At 44.6% G+C, this 26,857-nt stretch overlaps 1 protein-coding gene across 4 annotated transcripts in view; it reads right to left on the bottom strand.

Moving 5' to 3' along the window:
- MYT1 (myelin transcription factor 1) overlaps positions 1 to 26,857 on the bottom strand; it is a 170,926-nt gene that overhangs the window by 78,145 nt on the left and 65,924 nt on the right. For all 4 annotated transcript variants that reach the window (XM_081011053.1, XM_081011055.1, XM_081011054.1 and 1 more), the window contains exons 3-5: positions 12,550 to 12,604; positions 9,920 to 9,950; positions 3,705 to 3,767 (exon numbers count right to left, since the gene is read on the bottom strand). In XM_081011053.1, the coding sequence (XP_080867179.1) occupies positions 3,705 to 3,767; positions 9,920 to 9,950; positions 12,550 to 12,604 (149 nt within the window). The remainder of the gene's footprint in view (positions 1 to 3,704; positions 3,768 to 9,919; positions 9,951 to 12,549; positions 12,605 to 26,857) is intronic.

The raw sequence follows: 26,857 nt of genomic DNA, 5'->3' as shown, positions 1-26,857 counted from the left end.
CATTCCCTTTGTTTCTAGCTGATGTAACGCAGCTGGAGCTAAACTCCATGAGAGATGCTGTGGGAGGAAGGAAGGAGCCCTTCTTCCTGCTTCTGTTTTCCAGATCCAGCAGGATCTTCTTATTCTCTGATTGTATTCTGCTCCCCTTGCCGTGCCTGGGCCACTAGTGACAAAGATAATTTCTCATTTGCTCGCTCACTGGAGAGTACAGTGGTCCCTGGGTTAAGAACTTAATTCATTCTGGAGGTCTGTTCTTAACCTGAAACTGTTCTTAACCTGAAGCACCACTTTAGCTAATGTGCCTCCCGCTGCGCCACTGCTGCACGATTTCTGTTCTCATCCTGGAGCAAAGTTCTTAACCCGAGGTACTGTTTCTGGGTTAGCGGAGTCTGTAACCTGCAGCGTATGTAACCTGCAGCGTATGTAACCCGAGGTACCACTGTACACAGTACGTTCATTAGAGCCTTTTCACACATGCCACCCGAAGTACACAAGTCAAGGAGCAACAGATAATCCTCACTCTCTGATTTGTGCCATGGTAGTAGTACAGTGGTACCTTGGTTGTCAAATGGCTTGGCTTCCAAACAAATCAGCTCCCGAAAGCCGCAAACCGTAAGCAAAACGCTGTAAGTGTTCCGGTTTGCAAATGGTTTTTGGAAGCCAAACCACTGGCGCGGCTTCCGCGGTTTCCGCTAGAGTACAGTAAGCTCCTGCAGTCAATCGGAAGCCGCGCCTTGGTTTTCAAATGGTTCCAGGAGCTGAACGGACTCCCGGAACACATTACGTTTGACAACCAAGGTACCACTGTACTCCTGATACTGTACTATAACTGAGCCAAATTATGTGTAATTGAAATAAATGCGTATCCCACACTTCATCCTTTTAATACGTTGTTTTTCTATGTCTATAAGAGTGTAAGCTCATTGGGGTAGGGACCTTGCAAACCTTTCCTTTGCAAAGCACTGTGTTGGATAAATGGCGCTAGTTAATTAAAAAGTTAGCCCTCCTCCCCATGCTTTACATTCTTGAGTAGCACAAACTGTTTTGCACTTAAACAACCTTTCCCCTATATATAAACTGATCTCCAGTTCTTCAAGGTCTCCTGAGCTACTTTAAGCACTGGCTATAAATGAGACAGGTATCCAAGCGGTCACTTGTCAGGTGACACGCCAAATTTCACACCATAGCAATTTCACTGCAGCTGTCACTGTTGTTGGAGGCTTGATACCAGAATATCTGAAGAGATGTCAATGCTAGCTCAAGACCAACCCCATAAAGTTGTTTCGAGGCTCCAGGGACTTGAGGCTCACAGCAAGGAATGCTGTTGCTTCCCTTTTGCATCGCTAAGCGCAAAGCCACAGAACAACTTCTTTCCCGCACTGGAATAGGGGAAGGCAAAGCAGTTGGTGGCAGCCTAGTAACCACACATTTTGGTACCCAGAGCTATTAAAGGTCTCAGAAGTGATTACCAGAAAACACAGGAATGACAGAAGATCCCCGCCAGAGAAGATCACATTTCCATCTAGTTCAGCGTCCTGTTTCCAATAGTGTCCAGCCACTTGGAAGTCCACAAGGAAGGCATGGAAACCATAGTCCTCCTCACTGCCAGCAACTGGTGCTCATAGCTATGCTAGCTCTGAACATGGAGGCTCTCATGTCTACAGCTGTTGATAGAAAAATGCCTCCAGGGGCTGTAGCTCAGTGGCAGAACATCTGATCTATATGCAGAAGGTCCCAGGTTCAATCACCAACATCTCCAGGTAGGGCTGCGAATGTTCCCTGCCCCAAATCCTGAAGAGCCACTGCAAGTCAGCTGAATTAGATGGACCAATAGTGTGACTCAGGATGAAGTAGCTTCCTGTGTTTTTATATTCCTGCTAATTTGTCTCCTGCCTCAACCAGAGCCAGGGCCTTTTCAACACTGGCCCCGGCCTGGTGGAATGCTCTGCCTCATGAGACCAGGGCCCTGCAGGATCTGATTTCTTTCCACAGGGCCTGTAAGACAGAGTTGTTCTGCCTGGCCTTCGGCTTGGAATCAATTTGATTCCCTCCCCCTCTTTCTTTTTCCCCTTTCTCCTTCTGTGATGGAACTCTAACTTGGGGACTTCCCTGGCTTTTTTCTGGCCCATGTAGGACCAGTCTGGATAGTTGGCCTTGGTGAAGACTTGATGTTTTCCTCCCCCAAAAAGTTTTTTATTTGAGTTTCTACTAAAAGGAAGCTGCATTTTAATGTTGTATTTTAATCTTGTTTTTAAAGTTGTATTTCAATCAATTGTTTTATATCTGGTGTTAGCTGCCCTGAGCCTGGGGAGGGTGGGGTGTAAATAAAAATTATTATTATTATTATTATTATTATTATTATTATTATTATTATTCCCATCTAGGGCTGGTGGCTGTCATCCTCATGTGTGGCAGTGAAATCCACAGGTGAATTGCGCATTGTGTGAAGAAGTAATGCATTTTATCTGTCCTGAACAGATTTCATTGGCTGACCCCGAGCTGCAGTTTTATGAGAGAGGAAGAAACACTTTCCCGAATCAACTTTGTCCGTACCATAATTTTTTTATTTCATTAACCTCTATCAATAATTTCTGAGTGAAAAATATCCATATCTAACCTACCCATGGCTCCCATTGTTGATTGGAAAGTTTCAATGGACTATTGTCATCAAGTGTGATATTGGAGAAGCCCAAGGCAGTTGGGAGGGATTTGGTTTGTATTTAAAAGTGAAATCTACCTAATTTGCACTTTCTGAAACAATATGCAGACTATAACACATTCATCCTTTGATATTTACACTTCTCTGAATTTGGCAGTGTGGTTCTTTAGCCTAGCAGTGTGCACAGAAATGCATGGACTAAGCTAAAGTGTGCATAGAAATAACATCGGTGAGAATAACATACAAAAATACATTATGTTTGGGAGAATACGCTTTGCAAAAAATATTTCATATGTCAGGCAAAATTGCACACAACAATGTGTCTTAGGAGAAATCTGCATCAAAACGTTGATGAATTTTCACAAAGACTTAAAAAAAATAAACATCACAAACTGATACGGAGGCCTGGATTTAAGACTGAAAAAGTGAGAAACTGAGAGAAACCAAAACTGACAGATTTGCTCATCCTTAATCAGCATGCAGTAGTGATGTATGGAAGTTAGAGCTGGACCATAAAGAAGGCTGATGGCCGAAGAATTGATGCTTTTGAATTATGGTGCTGGAGAAGACTCTTGAGAGTCCCAGGGACTGCAAGAAGATCAAACCTATCCATTCTGAAGGAAATGAGCCCTGAGTGCTCACTGGAAGGACAGATCCTGAAGCTGAGGCTCCAATACTTTGGCCACCTCATGAGAAGAAAAGACTCCCTGGAAAAGACCCTGATGTTGGGAAAGATGGAGGGCACAAGGAGAAGGGGACAACAGAGGACGAGATGGTTGGACAGTGTTCTCGAAGCTACCAGCATGAGTTTGACCAAACTGCGGGAGGCAGTGGAAGACAGGAGTGCCTGGCGTGCTCTGGTCCATGGGGTCACGAAGAGGCGGACACGACTAAACAACAACAACAACAATCAGCATGCAATGAATTGAAAGAGGCCTGGAAGAAACACAGGGCATAGGTAATGTCATCCAGATGTGGCAGGTTGGAGGATTTGATGAGGATGGCAACAATGGCAGCCATGTTGGTGATGGTGACCAAAACTCACCTCCTGTGTCTTGCGTACTTCCCCCGGATGTGTCCCGATCCGTTACATCCTGGAGTAGGGCAGCTAAGTTAGGAGGGTGACATAACCAAGAAACAAAAACAGGCGTGACTTCAAGGGGTGAAACAACAACAACAAAGTTTTCGAAATCAAAGTGTGTAGCGTGTTTAAACAAAAGCCAACAAGTCGCATGTGCATTTGAAAAACAAAGGAGCCACTGAAATACCCCATGGAAGAAAAGATAATTTCCTTTAAACAGTTCATCTCTTCCCTTTGAATTCCGGCAGATGAGGGCAACACAGCGGCTCTGCAGTTTGCTAAAAATTAATGAAATGACTCACCCCATTTAATTAAATGAACGGTTCATTATAGTTTTATGAGTAGGTTTAATTAAAGATTTGCATGTGTGAAAGCAAGCCTTTTAAAACCAGACTACTCTTGCACTCACCTCCTACCGATGGTGCTTTTATTTATTTCCAACACACACACACACACACACACACACACACACACACACACAACTGGACTTCCTCTGCAGCTCTATGTCTTTCAGTGCTGGATCCTGAAATCATTCGTACATCCAAAACTACTTCTGATGTTCAGATACGCATGACTGTGGTATTTATGATGTGGTTACAATGATTACATCAGATTGTTTGATGCTCCCACTGTGCTTCCTCCTCTGAGGCCAATTTCTACTGCAGTTCCTCTGTGAATTTTCATAAGGTCCAACTTATATATGTAGGTGATTCAGGATTTGAGAAGAATGGTTTCCTTTCCAGCCAAATGGGAATGTTCTATATGTTCCACTCCTGAGCAAATGCGATTAAATACAGCCTTGTTGCTATACAGAATGCACTTCCATAATTCTAATCTCCATGAACAACAGATTTGTCCCCCATAACAATTGGAACAGCTCACCCTTCTGCCTACTCTTTTTGCCCTTTTGCTGATGATTGTAAAAGTCTATTTAATTTTAATTGCTTTCCCTCAGGACTGGAGATTGCAGCATAATAGGCTGCCCCAGACACACTAAAAGTAGCCGGACCCTGGGACCCTGAGCTTCTGGGTGATATCAGCTGTGGCTCACCTGAATTAAAAGCTTATGTTTGTGGCCGCTTTGAAGAAGAGGGAGGCAAGTCTGAAGTCTACTGCATGCTTGAAGAATGGTGAATTTGAGCCTCTGTCACATGTTCAACAGAATGACCTGATTCTCACATAACACTAAGACATGCTTTGTTTAGCAAACCATGAGTTAAGAACATAACTCAGGCCAATAACCCATCTAGTCCAGCATGGTTTAGCATTATGTGTAAACGAGGGCAATGCGTATACCATGGGTAGGCAAACTAAGACCTGGGGGCCAGATCCGGCCCAATCGCCTTCTAAATCCGGTCCGTGGACAATCCGGGAACCAGCATGTTTTTACATGAGTAGAATGTGTGCTTTTATTTAAAAGGCATCTCTGGGTTATTTGTGGGGCATAGGAATTCGTTCATTTTTTCTCCCTTCAAAATATAGTTCGGCCCCCCAGAAGGTCTGAGGGACAGTGGACTGGCCCCCTGCTGAAAAAGTTTGCTGACCCCTGGTGTATACAAATGGGGATCACATCTGCTTGCTGCTGCTGACCGTGCACATCTGGCTGAAGTTTGCATGCATATAAACTGTACATTTATAGGCATTGTCCACACAGTCATTCGACTTGCCTATTTAAGGTGCAGTTGCATGGACAAAGGCAACATACATACAGTAAGTACATGCATTGGTAATTTGGGACCTTCACATGAATGCATGTATGATGGGGGCAGCAGCTGTGATCCCACTTTCTCTGTAAGTGCTTCCAGTGGAACAAGCAAAAGGGGCTTTTGTTTCACTACATTGTGACTTGAACTGAATGAACAAAAGCAGGCGGAAAAAACCCTGATTTTTATTTTCATACAAAGTCTCTAGGGTTAGTTGTGGTCTTTGGGGAATGAATTAATTCTTGCATTGGCTATGCTCCACAAGGCCCAATCCCAACTCTCTCTCCCCATAACCACTTCATCCTCCCGTAGGGGAGAGCACTTGAGTCTGGGCTCCAGTGCAAAAATAGTAAGTCCATTTGGAAGGCACCTGGGAAAGAGGGCAATAGTTTTGCATTGGTGATCAACTAGAGTAGGGCTTGGAGGCAGGATCACAGCCAAATTTCCTGGCTAGGCAGAGCTGCTCCATTTCCAGGCCTGGCTTCCAAGAAATGAATGGAAAATTTTCTCATAACCCGTAGGAATGTCTGTAAGCTGAATAAAATGTAGGGGGTTTCATGGCCCCGAAGTTTCACGTTGTATCTTCATCTGTGTATTTGTTTTCTTCAAATCAGGCACTGTTCTAAGTCTAAGAACAATATCTCATTCTTCCCGTGAACCTGTTCGAGCTACCAGTGAAAAGGCATTGCTGAACTATTGCTTTGCGCCCAACTTGGGCATGATTGTGGCTGGAGATCTTATTAAAAAAAAGATCACCATGTGACCTCCAGGTTTTGCCACTCTCTAAGACAGGAACCACCTCTGTGCTCCCAATACACATGCAGTTGTGTCTCCATAAAAAGAAACTATTCTGTCCATCGTAGGGGAGCCTTCAAAAATGGCACTTTGCTTAGTCTTCCCCAACACCTTGGGATTCTACACCCCTCATTCTGCTGCACGCCTAGACCATCTTCCTCCTTGTCCTGCAAGGGCACTCACATCCATCACCCACTGGATATTTCTCCCTTGCTTCTTGGAACACCGCTAATTTCTTTTACCATGGCCTCCTCTCCTTTTGTCATGCAGACGCAGCCTGGGCTTCAATTAGTCGATTAATCGTCCAGTTAATCAGGCAATTAGAGGACAGCTGCAGTGATGGCTGTGTGGAGGCCCTCCGAGCTGCCCCTTAAATATGTCGCCAGCTTCAATTACCACCTCCACTCATGTGTTCAGCAATAAAACGTAGGCAAGTGGTACGCCTGCCGCTCTCTAACCCAGTATCTTGAGAGAGAAACAGCAGGCTCTCAGAGCAGAAACACCCTAGGAAGCTGGGTCACATAAGGTCCAATTACTCTTTGATGCAGGAAGCGTTCTAATCAAAAGGGGAGAGGAAAGACAGCCTGTATCATTTGTGCTGTGCTTACGGAGCTCTTCTCACTTGAACCTTCGCACTCGGTGTGCTTCTAATAGTGCTTGGTGGCTTTGTGAGCCTATAATTTGTATGCTCTCGAGTTCAGGTCTGTGTTAAGTTCTTCAAGGGCTGCTTCTGTTTCTCCCGAGCTGCCCCTGGTGAGTGCGGGTAATGCTATCAAGCACCAAACAATTCAGCTTCAGGTTATGAAAGGCTAATACTCAGATGAGCAGTTGGCCAACCGAGCAGCAAGGAAGAGGCAACAGCTTTCCCTTGGGGCTGGCTGGGGGATAGCAGAGCTTGGCACCCTTTTATCCACCAAGGCCTTTTCTTGTGCCCCTCCTGCTTCAGAAATTAAAGCTGCTCAATCCATGATCAGCTTAAGGAGCACAGGAAGAATATAGAAGAGTAGGAAGCTGCCCTAAACTGACTTGTCCACCTAGAATCGTAGAGTTGTAGAGTTGGAAGGGACTATGAGGGCAGAGCCGTCTTTCCCATGGGGCTTAGTGGTGCCTCGCTCCAGGGCACCAGCCTCTCAGGGGCGCCACAGCAAGTGGGGGAGCTGCGTGGCTTTGCCAGCGGCCTTCCCTTTCCCTGCATGCCCGCCAGTTGTGCCCTGCCAACCATAAGGCTGGCAAGCATGCAGCTTCCCTCCCAAGCCTCTTCAGGAGGAGAGCAACCCCTGCAGAGGCTTAGGATTGAAGCTGCGGCCCGCCAACCATATGGCTGGTGGCCGCAAAGCTTCCCTCCCAAGTCTCTGTGGGGATCACTCTCCCACAGCGGCATGGGGGAGAGTTGCGCCCCCCCGGATGGCTGGCAGTGCGCAGCTATGGCCACCCCAACACTATCCTTTTTTGGGAATTTGGCTGACAGTAAGGAATCTCAGCCTATTTGAAAATAATTATATTAAATTGTGGAAAGAGGTTCAGAAAAGAGCTGGAGATATGGGGGAGAAAGAAACTCTCCCTGTTAGGTAGAATTTCAGCCATTCTTTGAAGTCTCTCAGCCCCACTCACCTCACAGAGTGTTTGTTGTGGGGGAGGAAGGGAAAGGAGAATGTTAGCCCCTTTGAGACTCCTTCGGGTAGTGATAAAGCGGGATATCAAATCCAAACATACACCCTAGGATGCTGTTTTTATTCCAGTCAATTCCAATTGTAAATAATTCAAACTGCTTCAAAGAATGGAAAGAAAATATCTCTAAATTGATCTGGCAGGAAGAAAGCCAAGAATTAAACATAAAATACTGATAGATGCAAAAGAAAAAGGAGGCTTTGTACTGCCAGATCTGCAATTGTATTATGAGGCATCTTGTTTGTGTTGGTTAAAAGAATTGATTGTATTGGACAATGCAGACAGTTTAGATTTAGAAGGCCAAGATTTAAAATTCGGCTGACATGCATGTGTTTGATATGGGAAGGCTAAAATTTATAAGAGTTTCATGAACCACATTCTTAGGAAGAATCTGTATAGAGTCTGGGAGAAATATAAGAATCTGCTGGAAATAAAAACACCTTTATGGCTATCTCCTATCGAGGCAATTACAATTAAGAGAGTTAATATGGATAGACAGTGGGCGACCTTCAGGGAACTGCTGGATTTTACAGGGGGAGAACCCGAACTGAAACCAATGGAAAATGTAAGGAGACAAGTTACGGATCGGCTACAATATCACTGGATATACAATATGTTTCAATTAGAACTTAAAAATGGATTTTTGGACCAAAGCTCACAATTTGAAAAATAACTTTTATAAAATAAGGATAAACTTCTGTCTAAAATGTGTAAATTTTTATTAGAATGGGAAACAAAAGATGAACTTGTGAAAGCTTCAGTGACACACTGGGCAATAGATATAGGACACAATATAGATTTCAACCTCTGGGAGAAACTTTGGAAAAGTGACTTGAAATTTACTGCACGTTACTCACTGAAAGAGAATTAAAAATGATCCCTAGATGGTATTTAACTCTGAGTAGGTTGGCTTAGATCTATCTAACAGAATCAGATACGTGTTGGAAGTGTAAAGAAGTCGAGGGAACCTTTTTTTCATATGTGGTGGACATATGAAAAGGTAAAAGTATATTGGGAAATGGTTTGAAAAAAATGAGTTGGAAAAAAATGTTTAAAATTACACCCCCCCCAAAAAAAACACCAGAGTTCTTTTTACTGGGAATAACCCAGACAGAAATCCCTAGATGTCAGAAAAGTTTATTTATGTATGCAACCGTGACATGTTTTGTTAGCCCAAAAATGGAAAGTGAGTGAGGTCCCAACTAAAGAGGATTGGCAACTTAAGTTGTCAGAATTTGCAGATTTAACACATAGAATAAGAGAGCAAGAAGAACATATATTTAAAGAAGATTGGAAAGCATTTATTGACTATATGGAAAATAACTGTACACAGCTGAAAATGCTGGCAGCATTAAGATAAATTCAGCAGTGTAAATAATATTTGATTGATGGAAAAGTGGAAAACTGATCTGAATGGTTACAGTAAAATGTGCCGGAATGTATGATATGTAAAATGAAGAAGGGAAGTCACTGGATATTTTAAAGTTTGTAAAATGTTTATTTTGAAATGTAAAATTGAAAACTTAATAAAAATTATTATATGAAAAAGAAATCGATTGGACTGAAAAGCATTGATGGTTAGATCTTTATTTGTCAGTGGATGCAAATGAGCATCCTTGGCATTGTTTTAGTTTGAAGTCATAATTTGTTTCTTTTGCTGTATATTTGTGTGTGTGTGTGTGTACATAGTCAACACGTACCCCTTAAAATCCCAGTTGGTTGATCTCCTATTTAAAAAGTGGCAGCCTGTTGTTTTCCCTGACCAAATGAAAGTTGCCTTCAAGCAACACCAAGGGATGATGCGTGGCATTTGTGAGAGACCTATCCCACACCAGAGACGGCTGAGTTTCCATATCAGCTCACATCATCTCAGACACAATAATTCTCGAGGGGGGAACAACACACACATTTAGCTCAGAGTCATGTATAAATAATAAAATCGTTGTTGTTAATTGGGTGAAATACACGCACATGTGAATCAGCCCTGAGTTGCTGAGAAGAAAATTTCCTTACCTCACCTCCTGGCCAATGAGTTCTGTAGGCACTGTGGAGAAAGACGGAGAAGAAGAAAAGGAAAACAAAGCAGAAAAAAGAAAAGTCACACAAGATGTCACCCTTCTGGCAATTTCTACAGGTGGAACTAGCCACCGAAAACAACACCCCCGTTATATGAAACCACCGTATACTGAATCAGACCATTGATTCATCTAGTTTAGTGTTCTTTGACCCAGGATCTCCAGATTTTCTTGGACTATAACTTTCAACACCCCTAGCCAAAGACCAGGAATGCTGGGAGATGCAATCGAAGAACATATGGAGACCCAATATTGAACAACCCTGATCTAACCAGTATTGTCTACCCTTAGTGCAATCTGTTTATCACCTATGAGTGGCTAGTCTAATTAAATCGGCATAATTCCCACCGACTCCATTTTATGACCGTTAACTCCTTCAGACTGCAGGGCTTTAATACCATGCCCTACACCCCACCCCAGTTTCTCACCTCCCTCTATTTTTTAAACATCTAGTCTCAAGAACCGTTCCGGGCAACACAATAACTTGCTGATGACCTGGACACTGTGGTTGGCTCTAAAAAAGTATGAACCTACTAGGGCATTTGGATTTCCTGCCATAACAGACCCACGTGGCTGTCAACAGTTTTTTGTGTGATTAGAAGCACGGCTCCAAAATCTCAGTTGGAGAACCTTCCCATCATTTGTTACTTGATTAATTCCAATGGGAGGTGCAAGAAATGGAACCCAGGACCTTCTGCTTGCATAGCATGGGCTCTACATTTCCTCCCCTGTTATATGTAGGGTCACTTATTTCATGCCTCAATAGCATAATGCTCCCTGTCATTGGCTGCTTGTGTGTGTGTGTGTGTGTGTACGAAAATGTGATGATACCACGATATAGCTAAGTTATCCTACATATTATGGAGGAGACCTTACACTGGGATCGAGACTTATAGCTGGCTTTTGAGGAGCATATCTTGCAATTACAGTACAGAGACTGCTAACTTGCTCAGTTAGCCAACTCTTCCCTCCTGTGAGAGTCCCGTGATGATTGACCCCATGCTCCTATATAAAAAGGTAAAGGACCCCTGGACAGTTAAGGCCAGTCAAAGGCGACTATGGTGTTGCGTTGCTCATTTTGCTTTCAGGCTGAGGGAGCCGGCCTTTGTCCACAGAGAGCTTTCTGAGTCATGTGGCCAACATGACTAAACCAGCTTTGGCATAACAGAAACCAGAGTGCATGGAAACACTGTTTACCTTCCTGCTGGAGAGGTACCTATTTATCTACTTGCACTGCCGTGCTTTTGAACTGCTAGGTTGGCAGGAGCTGGGACAGAGCAATGGGAGCTCACCCCATTGCAGGGATTTGAACTGCCGACCTTCTGATTGGGAAGCCCAAGAGGCTCAGTGGTTTAGACCACAGCGCCACCCATGTCCCTTTGTGCCATGCTGCTATAGCGCATCATGGGATGGAGCTTTCCTCTCCCTGTGATTCCCTTGTGCTGCTCAGTTGACTGAGGAACAGCTGAGGGGTGAAAATGAGTCTGGCCTGCAAAAAAATATACTCTTTTCCTGGAGCCCCACCCTTTCCCCCCACTGTTCAGCTGATCAGTGCAAGGATATGTTGTGGGCCACATAAAATTAGGCAGTGGGTCAGAAGCAGCCCATGAAGTCAACTTCTGAACTAGAGATAGTGGAGAAAGGCATGGTTTTTAGAGACTATGCATACTGACTTGAGAATGTGCACATTGCCTGAAAAATGTACAGAATGAAGGCTAGTTTTGCACATTCCCCAAAACCTACTGGGGATTATGAGTAATGACTGGATAATGTATAAAATTCAGTCAATATATGCATAATCTCCAATACCTGTTCGAGATTGTGTGCATTGACTGGGAAATGTGTACAGTTCCATCTTTAAGGACAGATTATGTGCACATTCTCCATGAGGCCTGGTGAATGTGTACAATGGCTGGTTATTATGCACATATACCACTCAGTTGATATTCTCCCTAATGTAGACACACACAATGAACAATTCACTCAGAAATGAGAAACCAATTAATTTGCCCAAGGCAATGATGTGGCACCCCCGTTTTATTTGCCAGAATTTCTTCCCTCTGCCAGGTGAAATACACGAAGGCATTTTTGCTTTCAAAGTCAGAAAATAAATAGCAATCAGGCCTCAAATTATCAAGTCATTTGTCTTCAAATTCCCACCACATCAGCCTTGTTTGCTTCTGCAACATGCACAGTCTCTCTCTGGCTTTCTCAGATTTATGACTTCAAAGCCTCCGGCCGAGCACATGTGATAAAAGTGATCTGAAGCTATCAAGATTTCTATGAAGCAAAGCATGCGAGGCTGTTTTTTAAAAGAAGGGAGAGGGAAGGGAGAGGGGAAATCAGAATGTGGATTGAAAATGTTTTGAGCGTCCCTGTGAGTCACTCTCTGAAGATATCTCCTGGGAAAAGTTGAGGAGGGTATGTGTGTGCAGCGTTTAAACACATACACACAGAGAGAAAAAGATCAAGATTGCTGGCCTCAGAGACAGAAGCATTTTGATGAACCACACAGAGCCACAGAGCCAGGTTTAACTGCCAGAGCGCATAATTCCACAAAGTGCTCACCTCTGATTGCCTTTGATCGTGTACGTGCTCGCTTATCGTCATTCTCTAAACTCATCTGGAATCAAACAACAACAGAATTAACATTTTATTTAATGAAAACAATTTGCAATCAAAGCTAATGTGCCCCTGGAAACCATGAGCTTGGATTGCACAAAGGCAAGCGGAAAAGATCTAAGACACGAGCTGTCTGGGAAACTGCCTCCATTCATGGCTGATAAACAAGAAGACCACCACTTGGGCAGAATGTCACAGGAGCAAAGCAGTGCCTCAGTTTGGCACACAAGGGTGGGGGGACGTCTTTACATGGCAAGCCATAAGTGTGAACAGGTTTACCATGATGTTCTGGTTGTCTCAACCATAAAGTCACAAACTGGGGTGAGGTGGGACAAACTTGCATCTACTAGACTACATTTTGAGATGTTTCGGCATCTGTTTCCTTCTGGACCTTTTGCTGTACAGTGGTACCTCGGGTTACATACGCTTCAGGTTACATACGCTTCAGGTTACATATGCTTCAGGTTACAGACTCCACTAACCCAGAAATAGTGCTTCAGGTCCAGAACGTTGCTTCAGGATGAGAACAGAAATTGTGCTCCGGTGGTGCGGCAGCAGCAGGAGGCCCCATTAGCTAAAGTGGTGCTTCAGGTTAAGAACAGTTTCAGGTTAAGTGCGGACCTCCAGAACGAATTAAGTACTTAACCCGAGGTACCACTGTATAAGATTTGCGTCTATTTTCTTGGATATGCTGTCACAGAGATGCAGATTAGAAACAAAAAAAGCAAACCAAACAAAATAATGTTCTGGTTATGGAGACAAGATGCAGTAACCATGTAAGTTCAGGATGTGATAGATAATGCCAACTCAAATAAAATCCACCAGGCTGGGGGAAAAATGGTTGTGTGAATGAGTCATCGCACTCCCCTTGACAGAAATTTCACTGGGTTTCTTTGAAAGAACATTTGCTTTGGTTCTCTCTGTTCAGCTATTAAAGTGTGGGCCAGAAAAGTGATAGCACACTTTCACATTTTCTGCAGACCTTTAGAGAGCAGACAATTAAGGTTGCACAGAGTGAAATTTTACCGAGAGAGGCCGATCCATTCAAATATCCTCTCTAATTTTGGGACATCAAACATGATGCTCAGCAAGGAACAGCATCATGAATAAATAATATTTGTAACTTCCAAGTGCTGGGAGTACATTTATTAATTAAGCATAACTATATCACAGTGTGCAGTTCAGGAGTCTAGAGCCACGTTTTCTGGGGCAGCTGACGGTTGGTTATGTTACATAGACATCACAAAATCTCAGAAACTATTAGCATATTCACTGTAAGGTCACATAGATCTATCTACTAGCTGAAATGCAGGCCCAACTTGGAACCAATAAGATATTTTACCATCTTTCGGTCTCCACCCCCAGCCCCAAGACAACTCATACTGAAAGAAATCCTGACAAATGGCTGTCAACAGAAAGCTGCAGTGAATTTACTCTCCAAATATACAGATTATTCACCAAATATTTGATATATGCCTTTGACACCCAAAGATTTAATTTCAACACTTGGTGTTTGACTTTGATATTTGATTTCAATATTATTTCTGCGAGTCAACAATAACTTTTGCGAGTTAAAGAGGGAGATTCCATCTTGAAAGGATGGAAGTGAGACTTCCTGTCAGAAGGAGGGTAGGAGCAAGACTTCACCCACCAGGACAATGGACCTTTGACCGTATTTGAGAACAGATGCGTGATGCAATTTTGCATTTGATAGTTGACAGATCTCACACTTCACGCCTGCAAAATCAAAACAACCAAGGAACGCCAACAAATAACCGAGAAAACTCACCCAAATTTTGAAGGCTGGGGTAGAAATTTGCAGTCGAAAAGCATATATGAATTTCAGATTTGAAGGTCAACATTTGAAAAGTTTAGAATATTTGCAAAGGTTGGTTGAATGGGTTAAGCATTTGCGAGGACACTCCTGAGAACTCATATTATTATTACTCTGGTCAGATGTAGTACTTACCTGATAGCTTAGTTAACCTTGTCATGAATAACTCCATTGCTACGGCTGTATGATTTGACACATCTGGAGTGTGTGTGTGTGTGTAGAACACAGGAAGCTGCCTTATATCAAGTCACACAATTGGTTCTTTTAGCTCAGTATAGTGTTTTCCAACCTTGGGTCTCCAGCTGTTTTTGGACTACAACTCCCATCATCCCTAGCTAGCAAGACCAATGGTCAGGGATGATGGGATTGGCAGTCCAAAACCAGCCGGAGACCCAAGGTTGGAAAACACACCGACTGGCAGCTGTTCTCCATCATTTCAGGCAGGAATCTATGCATGGGTGTAGCCAGGATTTATTGGGGGGGCAGGCTTTATGCTGGGGGACGGGACAGAACCGAGTTACCTGCAATGTAACCGGCCAGTTAGTTAAGTATTTTTTATTTATTTACTTGATGGGGGGGGGTGGCAACTGCCCTCCTGGCTACGCCCAGGATTCTACCTTGAGATGCTACAGATTGAAATTGGGACCTTCTTGGCCCAGAGCAGGCACTCTACCACTGAACTGGAGTGCCTGGAGGTGGTTGGAGGATGGATGGCAGCTAACAGATTGAGGTTGAATCCTGACAAGACAGAAGTACTGTTTTGGGGGGACAGGGGGCGGGCGGGTGTGGGGGATTCCCTGGTCCTGAATGGGGTAACTGTGCCCCTGAAGGACCAGGTGTGCAGCCTGGGAGTCATTTTGGACTCACAGCTGTCCATGGAGGCACAGGTTAATTCTGTGTCCAGGGCAGCTGTCTACCAGCTCCACCTGGTACGCAGGCTTAGACCTTACCTGCCCGCGGACTGTCTCACCAGAGTGGTGCATGCTCTAGTTATCTCCCACTTGGACTACTGCAATGCGCTCTACGTGGGGCTACCTTTGAAGGTGACCCGGAAACTGCAATTAATCCAGAATGCGGCAGCTAGACTGGTGACTGGGAGTGGCCGGTGGGACCACATAACACTAGTTCTGAGAGATCTGCATTGGCTCCCAGTACGTTTCCGAGCACAATTCAAAGTGTTGGTGCTGACCTTTAAAGCCCTAAACGGCCTCGGTCCTGTATACCTGAAGCAGCGTCTCCACCCCCATCGTTCAGCCCGGACACTGAGATCCAGCGCCGAGGGCCTTCTGGCGGTTCCCTCATTGCGAGAAGTGAGGTTACAGGGAACCAGACAGAAGGCCTTCTCGGTAGTGGCGCCCACCCTGTGGAACACCCTCCCTTCAGATGTGAAGGAAATAAGTAGCTATCCTATCTTTAAAAGACATCTGAAGGCAGCCCTGCTCAGGGAAGTTTTTAATATTTAATGCTGTATTGTTTTTAATACTTGATTGGGAGCCGCCCAGAGTGGCTGGGGAAACTCAGCCAGATGGGCGGGGTATAAATAATAAATTATTATTATTATTATTATTATGAACTATGGCCCACTCCCACAGGAGGAAATGAAATTCCCCGGAGAAAAGAAAGCCTAGAATAGATTGGGTTAGGTTGCCAAGAAAGGCTTCAGCACACACATCCTAGGCTCAACGTTTCATGGAAAGCATTGACCGGCTATCATAGGCCAGCAATATCCTTAGTATGATGGGAAGAAGCCAAAGGGGGGGGGGGGATGGAAGATGCCATGGAATGAAATTAAGGAGGAGGAGAGAAGGGTGGGGGGGATTTGTAGGGCCGAAGGCAGCAGCTGGAACACGAACTGCATTGAACAGCACATGCTGTTTCCCTTCTCTGTCCCTTCGCTGGCAGAGTGTCGGACGCAAACAAAGCGTACTGCTTTCTCATTGGCAAAGAGTCATGAGTACACGCCAGTTGCCAGACACGTGCTGTGATCTGTTGTTCTTCAATGAAGGAGGGAGGTGGAAGGAGGATGCTCTTAAATGTGGGCTTCTTTGGATTGCACGGTGCAGAATTAAAACTGGTTTGATTCCCCCTCCTTGGAGACTCCTGGGCGCTGCAAGTCTCTCTGCAGGAAGGCCTAGGGGGTCTCAAACAGAGCTGCCCCCAGCAAGCTACAACCCCCAGCCTTCTTTGGACGAAGCCATGATGTTTAAACCGGTATTAAACGGGTACCAGTCTGCAGTGTGGCTCTGCAGCCAGAGTTCCTCACCCCCCGCATATTCCTTTTTTCCCTGCGCTCTTCTCCTGAGCTGGGCAACGGAAGGTTGCTCCTCGCCAGGAGTTGTTCCGAGTTGTTTTGTTTAAAATGCTGAAGGATGACAAAAGCGCCCTGAAGTCTCGTCTGTGAACCGAATATCTCAGATGGAATTTCCATGCATATTATTTCCCCTTGCAGTAATGTAGCGCTAACGTACAATGATTTATACTGTGTGATTTGCTGGAGGGGGCCACTGGAAGGGGGGGAGGGGAAAGAAATAAAAAAAGGGGGTAATTTATGCATCCTGTCATCCACGCTCTTGCCGCCCCATCGCCTTATGAGCCTCGTGTTTATTACAACCTTCCCAATAACCCAAGAAGACAATTACTATAATTTCTATTTTTAAAGCCTTGATTCCCTCCGGACCGATGGCTCACATTTAAAGTGCGGAGAGGAGCAGGTGTCAAAAGGACTTCATTACATTTACGAGCCTTTCAAATATGCCGTTCCTGGTGTTCGCCAGAGTTAATGCCTTCCGATGCACGCCTCACAATAGAATTAATATTTTTGATTGCTGGACGGCTGTGTGTGTTTTTGCTGAAATGAAATCTAGCATGGCTTTCTCTCTCTCCCTCCCCCCACCCCTCACTTTTATTTTGTCACTTTTCCCAGGGAAATTGGCAAACGTTCTGCTGGTTTTCAAGCATGCCTTAGCAATTTGGGTTCCATGCAGATAAATTATTTTTGTTTGAAAAGAAACGAAAAAGGGGGGGGGGGAAATACCATCCTGAAAACAGAAAAGGTTGCAGAAAACACAATGGGGGCTGCATGCTGACTATGGATGCCTCTTGATGAACAACAACAGCTGTGACTTTCTTCTTTCGCTTTTCTACATCACCTTTCCCCATTCGTAATTTAGAAACGATGAAAGGAAACAACCACTAAGAAAGCACTTATTCCCTTGGCCCCTCAGAAAGAAAAGGAGAGAGACAGTATTTGTCTCTGTGTGTGGAGGGGGGCAGCGTTGCATTTAGATTCCCAACGTTTTTGTGATGGCGCAGAAGGTAGCTAAATCTTTTCTGCCATGAGTGATTTGAGATGGCTTCCCCGCTTGTAGGGTGCGCCCCTGAGCTATCCGCAACTTTTCAAGGAACCTCCTTAGTTCCAGTCTTTGGCAAGGGAAGCACTTTTATCTTATTTTTATCTTATTTCCCCCCTGCCTTTCTTGCTCACCAATTACTGCAGCTGTACTCATGCAACTAAGTAGGCAGGCCACAGCTCAGTGGCAGAACATCTGCTCTGCATGCAGAATGTCTCAGGTTCAATCCCTGGCAATTTTATGTATGGCCGTGAATACCCCTTCTCTGAAACCCCACAGAGCTGCTACTAGTCAGTGTCAACTAGAAGTAGTCAAGGTGGAATCTCTGACTACTTCTGGTTGAAATTGACTAGAAGCAGCTCTGTGGGGTTTCAGACAAGGGAGCAGAGATTCTTAGAAGACTGGAATAAATATACAAACTATTTGAAAAGTCATTGTAATGAACAGATTACGCCAGTAGGATTGCAAGAAGTTTTGTAAGGATGGCTATTTGAAACATTGCAAGAAAGACTGTGAGGAGAACTATTAAAGGTAAAGGGACCCCTGACCATTAGGTCCAGTTGTGACTGACTCTGGGGTTGCGGTGCTCATCTCGCTTTATTGGCCGATGGAGCCGGCGTACAGCTTCTGGGTCTTGTGGCCAGCATGACTAAGCCGCTTCTGGCGAACCAGAGCAGCGCACGGAAACGCCGTTTACCTTCCCGCCGGAGCGGTACCTATTTATCTACTTGCACTTTGACGTGCTTCCGAACTGCTAGGTTGGCAGGAGCAGGGACCGAGCAACGGGAGCTCACCCTGTTCCGGGGATTCGAACCGCCGACCTTCTGATCAGCAAGTCCTAGGCTCTGTGGTTTAACCCACAATGATAATTAAGAGTAATAAATTAAGAAATGCAGAATAAGTGATCAAGAACAGAAAATCATCAGAGGTGTTGATGGAAGTCTAAAATGTTGTATAAGATAAGAAGTTATGTTATATGATTGTTGGAAATGATAGGTTAAAAAAAACTAATAAAAATGTATATGTAAAAGAAGAAGAAGTAGTCAATGTGGTGCCCTCCATATGTTCTGATAGCTCCCATTGGCCCAACCAGCATGGGGAATGGTCAGGGGTTGTAATCCACAACATCTAAAGGGCACAACTTTGGTCACTTCTGGTGTGGATAAAGCTGAGCTAGGTTGACCAATGGATTGACCCATTGTAAGGCATAAGGCTGCTTTCCTCCATCCCTAAGTTTGCATCCACAGTTGACGGGAAAGTGCCCATAGAATCACAGAATCGTAGAAGGGACCTTGAGGGTCATGCAGTCCAACCCCCTAAAATGCAGGGATCTCAACTACAGCATCCATGAGAGATGGCTATCCAAGCTCCACTTAAAAACCTCCAAGGAAGGAGAGACACAACTTCCTGAGGGAGTCTGTTCCACTATCAAAAAGTTCTTACTGTCAGGAAGTTCTTCCTGATGTTTAGTTGGAATCTCTTTTCTAGTAACATGAAGTCATTGGTTCAGGTCATAACCCCCCCCTTCCAGAGCAGGAGAAAACAAGCTTGCACCATTTCCCACGTGACAACCTTTTAGATATTTGAAGATGGTTATGATATCTCCTCTCAGTCTCCTCTTTTCCAGGCTAAACAAACCCAGCTCCCTCAACTGTTCCTCATCAGGCTTGGTAAGAACAATTTTTGATTAACACACACACACACACACACACACACACACACACACTGGACATTTCCACCTTTGCACCCCATGCCTGAAGACCTGTCTGAAGTCAAATCACTGTGGGTTGCCATATTTTGAAGAGCAAAAAAGAGGATGCTATGCTATTTTAAATACCCCCTTCTATATGTAGGCTATAGAAGCTGTGATATATTGCTGAGGGGGGCAGGAGAAGGGAAGAGGAAAGCAAGTCTTAAAGCCACCAGTTATGTCTATGTCTCATCCAGAAAGTATATCCAGAGATGTTTTGAGAAATTTACAAAATCCACCCAGACAGAAATTTTACCCCTGAAAAAGAGGACATGTCCTGGAAAAGAAGGACATATGGCAACCCTAAATCACAACCCACTGGTGAGTCTTGATTCATACTAGCTAAGGATCAGTACCCCACCTTGATATAGTGAGCATCCATGGGAAATACAGCAGGGTTGCTGATCAGCCAGGAAGCGTGTTTTCTAGGCAAGCTTTTTGACTCAGTGACATTATTACTGGGGTCTCTCCAATGGCCCCAACCACCTCTGTTGAACGCTGTAGAAGAATCAAGTCCTCACCATGTGGGCTCTACATACATGGACACCAACCAGCCACATAACAAGAATGGTCTGCCATGTCTAATAGGGGCAGACATACAAAATGGTGTTGGTATGTGGTCCCTTCTCATGCAGAGTAGATTTTTTGGGGGTGATATTTACTGAAACTTTTCATATGCACTATAAGTTTTTTTAAAAAAAAGTAAGGTAAAGGACCCCTGGACAGTTAAGCCCAGTCAAAGGCGACTATGGGGTTGCGGCACTCATCTCACTTTCAGGCCAAGGCAGCCAGCGTTTGTCCACAGACAGCTTTCTGGGTCATGTGGCCAGCACGACTAAACCGCTTCTGGTGCAATGGAACACCGTGATGGAAACCAGAGCGCATGGAAATGCCGCTTACCTTCCCGCTGCAGCGGTACCTATTTATCTACTGGCATTGGTGTGCTTTCGAACTGCTAGGTTGGCAGAAGTTGGGGCAGAGCAAAGGGAGCTGAACCGCTGACCTTCCGATCGGCAAGCCCAAGAGGCTCAGTGGCTTAGACCACAGTGCCACCCGCGTCCCCAAGGCACTATAGGAGGTACTGGCTTCCTCTTGGACTGTTCATTCTTTATAACAGGCCAACATGATCAGTGTGGATTGTGGATGCGCTACCAAAGAGAGCAGTTTATACAGAAAAGCCTTCATTTAATTTTTTAAATATTCTATTTCTTGAGATCTTTGTTGAATCTAATACTAATAATAAGGTTACGGCATATAAAAATGCAATTGAAATGGGGGGGAAAGCAAACCCCCACCCCACCAAAAAACAGCAACCATACATCATATTACAGGACAGCATATGTGATATTTATTGGGATATCCTATCTACATAACAGGAAAGCAATTTTCCTGCATGCTTCAACCAAAGTGCTACCTTGGAAGCCTCTACAGTGGTACCTCTGGATACAAATGGGATCCGTTCTGAAGCCCTGTTCGCATCCTGAAGCGAACGCAACCCACGTCTGCGTATGTGCTGGTTGCGATTCACCACTTCCACGCATGCACGTGACGTCATTTTGACCGTCTGCGCATGTGTGGAAGCGGCAAAACCCAGAAGTAACATGTTCCGTTACTTCTGGGTCACCGTGGAGCGCAACCCGAAAGCGCTCAACCTGAAGCAACTTCAACCCGAGGTATGACTGCATTCCCTATGTTTAGGGAAGTTGTTAATGACTGATGTTTTAATGTATTTTTAATCTTTTGTTGGAAGCCGCCCAGAGTGGCTGGGGAAACCCAGCCAGATGGGTGGGATAGAAATAATAACAATAATAAATAAATAAATAAATAAATAAATAAATAAATAATCTATCGGCCACCAAATGGTAGGGAAAGATTTCCTACTTCAGGGGGTAGCTAGTGTGCTGCCTTCAAGAAGTTCTTGAACTTCAACTTCTCTCATCCTAGGTCAGCCTAGCCAATGGTCAGGGATGATGGAAGTTGTAGAGGGAGAAAGAACTCCGGCTCTGAAGTCTCATTCTTGGTTGTGCAGAGCCCAAGGGTACAAAACAGGGACCAGTGGAAGCAGGAAGACTACTAGCTTTAAATGTATGCCTTTGCAAAAGCACTGCCTATGTGTTTGGCTCTGTAGCTGGTACATCAAGTAGCTCCAAGCTACACATTCCTTAGACATCTCCGAATTCTCCCCCGCCTCCATTTTTTCCCTTTAGGGCCCTCCCAGCTGCTTTGTTTAAGTTCTCCTGACATCCCACCCATCCCAAGTCTCATTCACAGCTGAATTAACTAGGAGTTTGCTGTTTCAACTTATGCCCTTCCTCCTCCCCGGCTGCATCTCTTACAGTTCCGTAGACTAAGCAACAAACATGGCATCCCCAGCTTTACATCTTTGGAGAATTTCTCTTGACATTTCTTTTTGTGTGTGTGTGCACCAGCGATTGCTGTTCTCGCCTCCAAAGGCCCCAAATTAAAAATTACCGCTGTGTAATAAACAGCCTAACGAAGCCGGGTTGTCAGTTTTCATTTGCAGAAATGAAGGGCGCAAATGAAACATTTAACTACGTGCGACCAGGAGAGCTTTTGCTCCGTTGCGAGGGAAGCGGATTGGAAAACCTGCTACATGGCGTTGTGCCTGACATTATAATGCTTCCATCGTCTCAATTTGTGGGGCTGGCATTCAAGCGCAAGGCTGCTGAGGCACAATAATGCACAGTCTTCTGGCGCGCACAGAGCTTCCAATTGTTTGCAATGAAGAAGCCTGCTTTTGATGAGAAGAGGACAAGGGTGGGCTAAACTGTCAGATTTGGTTTCTCACCCCCGCCCCCAAATCTTAAGTCCATTTCTCCACATTGCCACATCAGTTTGTGAATCTCTCTCTCTTTTTTCAAAGTCCGAATGAAAATCCATGAAGATCTTAGGGCTAATTTCTCATAACAGACACATACTTGCACGCAGCTTTCACTAGCATACACGTTTTTGCAGAGTGTGTCGCCTTAGCGCAATGCATTTCTGCATGTTATTTTCACTAATATATGAGGCGGCTGGGCCAAAGCCGAAAGGTCGCTCAGTTGCGGATATGCCTGGAAGCGAAAGGAAAGTCCAATGATGTAAAGAAAAATATTGCATAGGAACCTGGAATGTAAGAACCTTGAACCTTGGTAAGCTGGATGTGGTCAAAAATGAGATGGCAAGAATAAATATTGACATCCTGGGCATCAGTGAACTAAAATGGATGGGAATGGGCAAATTCGGTTCGGATGACCATCATATCTACTACTGTGTGCAAGAATCCTGTAAAAGAAATGGAGTGGCCCTCATAGTCAACAAAAGAGAGACGAAAGCTGTACTGGGATGCAATCTCAAAAATGATAGAATGATCTCTGGGAGAAAAGCAATGACAAACCTAGACAGCATCTTAAAAAACAGAGACATCACCTTGCCGACAAAGGTTCGTATAGTTAAAGCTATGGTTTTCCCAGCAGTGATGTAGACCATAAAGAAGGCTGATCACCGAAGAATTTATGCTTTTGAATTATGGTGCTAGAGAAGATTCTTGAGAGTCCCATGGACTGCAAGAAGATCAAACCTATCCATTCTGAAGGAAACCAGCCCTGAGTGCTCACTGGAAGGACAGATCCTGAAACTGAGGCTCCAATACTTTGGCCACCTCATGAGAAGAGAAGACTCTCTGGAAAAGACCCTGATGTTGGGAAAGATGGAGGGCACAAGGAGAAGGGGACGACAGAGGACGAGATGGTTGGACAGTGTTCTCGAAGCTACCAGCATGAGTTTGACCAAACTGCGGGAGGCAGTGGAAGACAGGAGTGCCTGGCGTGCTCTGGTCCATGGGGTCACAAAGAGTCGGACACGACTAAACGACTAAACAACAACAAAATCTGAAGTTTTATGCACAAAAGAATATAAGAGAAGCCCTGCTGGATCAAGCCAGTGGCATCCTGTTCTACAGTGAACAACCAGATGCTCACGAGAAGCCCACAAACAGGACCTGAACGCAACAGCAGCCCTCTCCCCAGTTGTGATTCCTGGAAACTTGCATTCAAACACATATTACCTCCAATAGTGGAGGTGGAACATGTGTGGCAAAACTCTCATCACTTGGCAGGATGATTCAGGGACTAGCCTTGTTTTTTTAATTGGCATCTGTCTGTCTCCAGAGGCAACGGCTTGTGCCTCTTGGAGTGAAGCCAAACCACCGTGTTAACAGCACCCTGGGGTGCAAGTCTGGGCAGTGTGCAAGGAGGTCCTGGGCTGTCCAGATGACAAGACCCCCCTCCCGCCCCTCTGATGTGGTCCAAAGGAAAGTAGAAGCCATTCTACAGTGGTACCTCGCAAGACGAATGCCTCGCAAGACGGAAAACTTGCAAAACGAAGGGGTTTTTGGTTTTTTGAGTTGCTTCGCAAGACGATTTTCCCTATGGGCTTGCTTCGCAAGACGGAAACGTCTTGCAAGTTTGTTTCCTTTTTCTTAAAACCGTTAATACAGTTGCGACTTGACTTTGAGGAGCAACTCATAGCACGCGGTGTGGTAGCCTTTTGTGAGGTTTTTGAGGACTTTGGTGATTTTTGAAGCTTTTCCAAAGCTTTTCCGACACCGTGCTTCGCAAGACGAAAAAAACCGCAAGACGAAAAAACTCGCGGAACGAATTAATTTCGTCTTGCGAGGCACCACTGTACTAGGTATCTTAGGCCAAGATATACTGAAAGAAAAGAGGACTTTATTTATGTAGGCCACTACAGCTGCGAGAATGTTGATTGCACAAAATTGGAAGACTGGAGAAACACAAGCTAAAGAGCAATGGCAAGAGAAGTTGATGAACTATGCAGAACTGGCAAAAATGACAGAGAGACTACGACAAAAAGACAACAGTGACTTTGAAAAAGAATGGGAACCGTTTATATTATATTTGCAGAAACAAAGAAAGTCTATAGACTTGATGGCAGGACTTAAATAAACATTCACATCATTAGTATTAGAAAATGTGTAGAAGATAGAGAAATAATACGGTGTACTTATTTTCATCTTTATGTTTTTAGGTTAGATGTTATTGTATAAATATGTTATTAGTACTTTTTCTTTTAGGAGGTAGCAAGTTGGGTGAAAGGAGAAACAAACCGGAAGCGGAAGTTGGGGGAAGCCTAGGAGGGGAGGGAGGAAGGAATGCGTAGTAAATGTTATGGATATGAGATGTATGTAATGAATGAAAAAGAAAACTGAATAAAAGTTCAAAGGAAAGCAGAGCAAGACATTGGGTACCAACCTGGCTGCTGGAGTTGCTAGAAGGAGGTTGCAAGGCTTCTACACTCCAGATTTGTGTAAGGTTTACTCCTTGGTCTTTTCTTCTCCCAAAGATGTCCCATAAGGCAGTGGAGGTTTAGGACCAGAGTTTTACTTTGGTCCAGTATACCTGAAGGAGCGTCTCCACCCCCATCGTTCTGCCCGGACTCTGAGATCCAGCACCGAGGGCCTTCTGGCTGTTCCCTCACTGTGAGAAGCCAAGTTACAGGGAACCAGGCTGAGGGCCTTCTCGGTAGTGGCACCTGCCCTGTGGAATGCCCTCCCATCAGACGTCAAAGAGAAAAACAGCTACCAGACTTTTAGGAGACATCTGAAGGCAGCCCTGTTTAGGGAAGCTTTTAATGTTTAATAGGTTATTGTATTTTAATATTCTGTTGGAAGCTGCCCAGAGTGGCTGGGGAAACCCAGCCAGATGGGCGGGGTATAAATAATAAATTATTATTATTATTATTATTATTATTATTATTATTATTCTCCTAGATAGGCTGGCTTCCCAGGTTGACGAGCCCCATCTGCCCCTCACTTCCCTCTACAGCACATGCAGAAATAGCCTTCTTCGCCATTGGGCCCACTATTGGTGACTAGACATCATCATCATCATTTAGGTTGATAAACCAACCTAAATGTCCCAACGAGAGCTCTACGGAAACTAGGCCCCCAGAAGCCTCTGTACCTTTAAGAGTTGCAGAGAAGAGAGTGGGAAAACCCCACCAGGTGCAACTTCCCCTGTCTATGCAGCCCTGTGAGGAGCAAAAGCCACACCTGTCCATGCGTGGCCTTCCTCAGCAGCTCTTAAAGTAACAGGAGACCTTTCAGGGTTTGGATTCTGGCAGGCTGAACAACCACCCTGTTTGGTTTCTCCTCTGTAACTGGCAGCAGGTCTTTAGATACAGGCTGGCTCAGCTGTCTTACACTGAGCCTGTTTTAACTACCACAAGATGATGCCTTGTTACCAGGGGGACACAGGGCTCCGTGTTTCAGGAGGACCAAGATAAGACCGGAAGTATTCCTTCATAAAAGCCTCCTAATCTTCTGGCAAGAGACTTTAGCCTGAACTTTTGACAGTTCCGCCTTTCCCCTTTCCTCCTTTTCAAAAAGTTGCAGCTGGGTCGCTTTCCTTAAATACCCTCCTGTGTTAACACAACAACACCCACTCTCTTTTTAAAACTTGCTTTCCTTTCACCGAGACTTCTAATTAGGGTTGCTTTGCTAATGAATGAAGGAATGAATGAAGGAATTCATTTAGCTCTTCCAAAAGACTTCGCCTTTCACCTGGCCTGTCAGGAGTCTCTTTCTGACAAGTCTGTATCTTAGACCTTTTATGTTAGTTCCTTAGCTCGCGGGTTTGTCTTGCTGATATTTATTATCTCTCTTTTTACTGGTGAATAAACCTATTTTGGAAGCAAATTACCTTTGGTTATGGCCTTAGGGAGTTTGCAAACAGTCTCCCCGAGCCAAGCGTAAATGCAGGGCCTCAAGCAATGTTAGGGCCAAGCTAGATGAAACGCGGTGGTGGGGAGAGCCAGAGTCAGACCACTTACTTTCTTTTGCTGGTGGGATTCAACTGCATATCAGCAAATTTAGGCTGCACAATTAAAGCAGATTCGAGATCCTTGCACAGCAGACCCGATTCCAAAAAGAAAAGAAAAGCCCCCTGACTGTTTGCAGGAAGGAAAGTGACAGGGAAATGCACTAGAAACTGTGGGATCACAATTGCTAGATGCAATATTGTATAACCTTCCAGCAAACCAATCGGAATGGATGCTCAATATAGAATGGGCATCATATTACCTTCCAGGCAAACCTTGTGCAAGCAAATCAGGACCAATGTGAAATAAATAGGTTGCCTGGAAGCAACCTCAGTCTCCTCTCTCTCTCTCTCAATCTCAATAACCAGCCTTAAGGATTATCCACCATTCCTCTTCCCCTGCTGCTTTCCCCTTTTTAGCACTCTCTACTGCTCATTCAGAGCAAGCAGGCAATTTGGAGTTTCCCTGGATTGCCACTTG

The sequence above is a fragment of the Podarcis pityusensis genome, assembly GCF_964106645.2.
Source record: "Podarcis pityusensis genome assembly, chromosome: 6".
NCBI classification, from domain to species: domain Eukaryota; kingdom Metazoa; phylum Chordata; class Lepidosauria; order Squamata; family Lacertidae; genus Podarcis; species Podarcis pityusensis.
The sequence above is the reverse complement of the archived record's forward strand: the minus strand, read 5'-3'. Positions and strand labels throughout refer to the sequence as shown.